This window comes from Megascapheus bottae, chromosome 3 (genome assembly GCF_031878675.1).
Source record: "Megascapheus bottae isolate mThoBot1 chromosome 3, mThoBot2.hap1, whole genome shotgun sequence".
NCBI lineage: Eukaryota > Metazoa > Chordata > Mammalia > Rodentia > Geomyidae > Megascapheus > Megascapheus bottae.
The window spans coordinates 25,609,389-25,615,388 of record NC_143511.1 but is presented as its reverse complement, the minus strand read 5'-3'; the positions used below and the strand labels follow the sequence as shown (position 1 = coordinate 25,615,388).

The 6,000-nt window shown below is 46.6% G+C and overlaps 1 protein-coding gene across 2 annotated transcripts in view; it reads left to right on the top strand.

The window, feature by feature from the left end:
* The first annotated feature begins 1,160 nt into the window (after nt 1-1,160).
* The window catches only part of Pgm5 (phosphoglucomutase 5), a 127,586-nt gene continuing 122,746 nt past the window's right edge, over nt 1,161-6,000 (top strand). The window contains exons 1-2 of one of the 2 annotated variants that reach the window (XM_090329686.1): nt 1,161-1,319; nt 1,591-1,935. In XM_090329686.1, the coding sequence (XP_090185812.1) occupies nt 1,675-1,935 (261 nt within the window). In that variant the 5' untranslated portion in view covers nt 1,161-1,319; nt 1,591-1,674. Of the gene's footprint in view, nt 1,320-1,533; nt 1,936-6,000 lie in introns of those variants that run through there. The other variant, XM_090329685.1, reaches the window with a different exon arrangement.

The window sequence follows — 6,000 nt, the reverse complement described above, 5'->3', positions numbered from 1 at the left end:
AATGGGACTAGTATGCATATCATTCCTACTTTTTCCATGCTTTTTTAGCCTCTAAAGAAAACCCAGATGTAAAACCTGTACCATGAGTGGGAGTTACTTCCCATAGTTACCTTACTATGAACTTTATAATCATGAAGCAAGCCCTCTGTGTTCCCAGGAAACAGGTATTTGGAGAAGAGAAAAGAGAGCAACACATTTTTGAACAATACCTTTAATGAGTACAACTCTGTCTCAGAACTAACAGGAGACAGAGGCAAAATAAGACTCATTTCTTAGGGAAGAGCTGATGGCTCATGCCTGTAATCCTGGCTATTCAGGAAGCTGAGATGTGAGGATCAGTTTGAAGCCCAGCCAGGCAGGAAAGTCAAAAATGGAGCTATGCCTCAAGCAGTAGAGTGCTAGCCTTGAGCTAAAAAGCTCAGGAATAGCACCTAGGCCTCAGGACACACACACACACACACACAGAAAATGATTTATTGTTTCTTTGGATGAAGTTCTATGGAGATTTTCTTGGTGTTGGACTTCAGGCAGGTATGATGGAGAGAAAAATCTCCAGTTGCTGAAAAATGATAGGATGTTCACAGAAGGATCTAGCATTGTTTCAGCCTAAGTAGTACCTGGTGCCTAGTTTTCATTTTATAGCTTTGTTTACTCCTGGTAAGCCATTGAAAGGGCTTTTAGTTGCTCCTTATTGAAAGTGATTGTTTGGGAGAAGTCAACCATGTGGAAAGAAGACTGCTTTCTAAGCCAAGCTGGCTGAGGAAGGTGAGCAGAGCTAGAATAAGAAAATCTGGGTCTGTTGCAACCACCACAACAAATAAACAAGTAAAAAGAAACATTTTGACCTTACCACTAACCCTATTGCTGCCCATGAAAGAGGCTGGGTAAGACAGCCTGAGTAGATTCCAGGAGGTAAGGGCCTTGACAGTGTGTGTGATTCACTGCAACAAATGGCAGCAGTGGGTGTGCATGTCCGCTCACACAACACACACACACACACACATACACACACACACACACAGAGCTTCCAATTTCACCTCTGGCAGAAGAGAACAATTCTCAGCTCGCCTTTCCAGGGTTATTTTTGGCTAGGGCTATTTGCTGGTGGCAAAAGGGTTCAACCCTCTCTCACCCTCCCTCCCTGCGCTTGTGTCCAGAGAGAAACTAGTGCACGGTCCAGGGCTGGCTCTCAAGGCTGCTGGTGGGGTGGGGAGAGTTTCTTTCCCAGGCCACTGCTCAGACTGTCCCCCGAGCGGTTTCCTTGCCCAGGGAGTGCCTGTGGGCTGTCAGCGGGAGGCAAGGGTCCAGGTCCAGGAGAGGTATGGCAGGGGTCTTGGGAGGTTGGTCCTAGTCCCAGACGTCAGGGACAGTCCCCAAAGTGAAGACCAGCCTAGGGAAAGAAAGGAAAGCCCGCTCTGGCAGGCGATCGGGCTGCAGAGAAGGTGGGACTCAGCTGCTGGGGGCCGCCCAGCCTCGGGGCGCGCGCGCTTAGGAGTGGAGGAGGGGGCGGGTAGGGTGGGAGGGCAGAGGAGGGGGGGGAGCGGGCTCGAGGCGGAGTCCCGAGCTCCTGACCCGGCTGGTGGGGGCCAGGGACGCGCTGCAGATTGCTGGCCTGTGGCTCCGGGAGCAGCAGGGACCCCCCCTCCCCCTGATACCCAGCGGCTGGGAAGCGTCATGGAGGGGAGCCCCATTCCCGTGCTGACCGTGCCCACGGCGCCCTACGAGGACCAGCGACCGGCGGGCGGCGGGGGGCTGAGGCGCCCCACCGGCCTCTTCGAGGGCCAGCGCAACTACCTGCCCAACTTCATCCAGAGCGTGCTGTCGTCCATCGACCTGCGCGACCGCCAGGGCTGTACCATGGTGGTGGGCAGCGACGGCCGGTACTTCAGCAAGACTGCCACCGAGGTCGTGGTGCAGATGGCAGCCGCCAACGGGGTGAGTGACTCAGACGCCCCTCGGTGGATCACGGAGGGGGGGCAGTCTCACAACCTTTGGGGGTCCCTTTTGGGGGGTTGCTCAGTGCCCCCCGCCCCGTGCCCTGGCCACTTGAGCCACTTGCAGTCTCTCAACAGTCTCCAGGGAGCTCAGTGATGTTACTGTCCCCCTCCCCAAACCTTAAGAAGGCCCTCCAAGGCATCCCTAGACATCCATAGCTCCCCCAAACTCCTTCTTCGGCCCCCACCTGCTCAGCCTTCCTTCCCCTGGTCTCTACTTCGTGCCTATTTGTGTGTGTGTGTGTGTGTGTGTGTGTGTGTGTGTGTGTTTCCTAAGGCTGGGTTTTAAACATGGCCCCAGTCCTGTTCAATAACCCCCCTCCAACCCTACCTACACGGATGTGGACTTTTCCAGCGCTGTTTCTCAGGCGCCTGGCCTCCTTTGCAATTTTAACAGAGTTGCACACATGCACTCACATACACACACACTCACGTGTGCCCAATCATGAGCTATTTGGTAAGAACTGAGCCTAAAGGATTTTTTGATTCTTGAACCCAGAGGTTTTTTTTTTTTTTTTTTTGCCAGTCTGGGGGCTTGAACTCAGGGCCTGAGCACTGTCCTTGGGCTTTCTCAAGGCTAGAGCTCTACCACCTTGGTACGTGGTACCAAGAAATCAAACCCAGGGCTTTGTGCATGCTAAGCAAACACTCCACTAGGCCAAACTCCCAGCCAACCCAGAGGTCTTTTAATGGTGATTTTGATTGGGGCAGAGACAGAACAGATCAGTGTGATGGTCACAGCCAGGAAGCGAGGCTGGTCTGTGCATGGTATGACATGAATTTGCTGTGGCTTGCTCAAAGCAATTCCCAACTTCCCATTTGTCATGTGGCAAGTAAGTCGCACCTCTGCCTCTTTTCAGTTTTTATCCTTTCTCCTCTCTTCTTTCTCTCATGACCTTTGCCATCTGAAGGCTCCAACCTTGTTTTTCTCCTTCCACACTTTCCAACTTTCAGCAGATAACTACCCTCCCATTACCATTTCCTTTTCATTAAATTTCACAACTATCAAGGACCACTATCAAGCTAGAAGAGTCTCTGACTTACTGAGGGGGAAATACTATATTAAAAAAGAACTTTTGTCATAAAGTGACTCTATACCCATAAAGGTGTCCTTCAAATGAATTCTCTCTTAGAAATGCATAAATGAGTGACAATTAAACAAAACATGAAATGGAACTATTAATGTGTGGTGTTAGGGTAGATGGTGGAATTAGGAATTAGCCAAGAATGGACTCGTGTCTTGTCTTGCTTGGGCTTTTTACCTGGGATTGAACAGTGTTTGGTAAGTCAGGGAGTTGGAGAGAGGCTGATAAACGTAAATGGTCTTTTACTCTTTTCTGACCAAGCTATTTCTGTAGAATGATGGAGAATAACGAATCTTGGGAGAACTATGACACCATTCAGATTCCCTTCTGGGCTAATTCCTTCCCCTGTTCACCACTCCCCCCTCAGGAAGCTAGAGAAAAATAGCCTGAGAAGTATTTTTTATGGGTGGGGAGACTTGCTTTTTGAAGGCATAGGTTTTTGTTTTTTGTTTTTTGTATAGCCAAATTATTATTGTGTTCTCTTACTTCTTGGTCTATTTTACCAGTAAGATTCTTTTAACTTCTTACTCCAGTGGATCTGCTCAGATAATCCTCCCTCCCCTCCTGTTTTTGTGTGTGTCAGGACAGAGGCTTGAACTCAGGGCCTCTTATTCTCAGTGTGGCTTTTTTGCTCAGGGCTAGTGTCCTAATACTGGAGCCACATTTCCAGTTCTCATTTTTTCTCTGGTTATTTGGAGATGAGTCTCAAGGATTTGTCACCCTGCCTGGCTTAGAGCCTCAAATCCTTAAGTTCCAGCCTTCTGGGTAGCTAGAATCAAAGGCTTGATCTAAACATTGCCTTGGCTAAACTCTTTTCTTAAATTTAGAGTGGGGTTTATGTTAGGAGTTAGTGAGCATATGCCAATTAATAATACTTAAAATACAGTAATTCTCATGAAAGACAGACTGACAAATTGAAGTTCACATGTCAGGATTTGAGATGCTGAAATGACTGCAGAGTTAGAGTGGTTACTATATCCTCCATTACTTGCTCCCTTGGGTCCACTCTTTAGGACATGTGTTTTCAATCTTTTTTTTTTTTTTTTCCCAGAGCCAAGAGCCAAACTCAGTGCCTTGACCTTGCTAGGCAAGTGCTCTTCCACTGAGCTAAAAATCTCCAATCCCTGTGTGTTCAACTTTATACCGCGGGCACATTCAGTTCTTGACTATTCTTTAATCCATTGTTTTAAACATTCCCTAAAGATCATTTATTGAGTTTATTATTTCAGTAGGGGTTTCAGAATGATAATTTCCAATTCTCTTATTCCATTACCTGGACTTTTCTTCTAAGCCAGCCATTTTCATCACAGCTGAAATAGTTGGTTATCCTAATCCATAGTTTCTTATGGAAAGGCAGACTATTTATTTCTCTTTCTGTTTTTTTGTTTTTTTAATTTTAATTTTTGTTTTTGTTTTTGTTGCTTGTGCGGATTGAACTCAGGACCTGGGCACTATTCCTGTGTTCTCTTGCTCAAGGCTAGCACTCTACCACTTGGAGCCACAGCTTCACTTCTGGTTTTCTGGTGGTTAATTGGAGATAAGAGTCTCGTGGGAACTGTTCTGCTCAGTCTGGTTTTGAACTGTGATCCTTAGATCTCAGCCTCCTGAGTAGCTAGAATGCAGTCTCCTGAGTAAAAGGCATAAGCTACCAGCACCTGGCTGAAACCAGATTTCTTACCCTAGCAACTTTGGAGTTATTAGGATCAGTGAAATGAGCTCTTTATTTACTTGGTGGCCAATTTGTGTTGCCCTGTGATACAATTTGAGGGCAGATGCTTTAGCCTCTTGACATACTCAGAAAATGTTTGCTTCTTCATTAATAAGTAGGATATGACAGCATCACTGAATTTTCTTGATTCAAATAAAGTTCTACATGTACATGAAGCCCATTGTAAACACGTGTTGGACACAATACTTGAGATAAACTTATAACCGGGGAAGGCTTTAATTTGGATTACACTTTCAGAGGTTTCAGATCATGGATGCTGTGGGCCTGCCTCAAGGCAGAATATCATGGCACCAGGAGTGTGTGGCAAATCAAAGTTTCTGGTAACCATAAGGGGTGATGCGAGAGTGGGAGTGGAGAGGAGAAGAGAGAAGGGGGCTGGGGGGAGGGAGAGACAGAAAGAGACAGACAGACAGAGAGACAGAGAGAGTCAGAGACAGAGAGAGACAGAGACAGAGAGACCGGGGACAAAGTACATCTTTCCAGAACATTCCCCCATAGTCCCTACCTTCTGGTAATATCATCATTTTATGAATCCATCAAGGGGTTAATCTGTGATCAAGTCAAAGATCCAATTACTTCCCCAATGTCTGTTAGCTGACAACCAATCCCCAACCCCTGATCCTTTGGGGAATATCTCATACTCAAACCTTGACAAGCATCCTCAAATAATAAAGGGATATTGTAATGATCAACTAAATATATCTCATATAATAATTGTTTTTATTTTCATTTTTTTGAAGGCTTGGGCCTTGAACTTAGGGCCTGGGCATTGTTCTTGGGCTTTCTCAAGGTTAGTGCTCTACCACTTGAGCTACACCATTTCTGGCTTTTTTCTATGTATGTGGTACCGAGGAATCAAACCTGGTCTTTGTGCATGCTAGGCAAGCACTCTACCACTAGGCCAAACTCCCGGCTCTCATAATTTGATTGTGTGTATTGAACACAAGTTGTAGTGGGGTCCCTTGGCAAACAACTGATAGTTCTATCCATTTGAGGATGAGTCATTCATTGAACTGCCCACATGATGATCAGCAAAAATAATCACATCAGACTGTACAGCTTATGACTCCAATAACTTGTCTTCACCAATAATGCCTTTTTAAAGGTATAAACTGAGGAGGGCTGAGTGAGCTGGGGATTTGGGGGCTTTGCTTGTCATCCAGACAGACCGATGTTTGCCCAGGTTGTATTC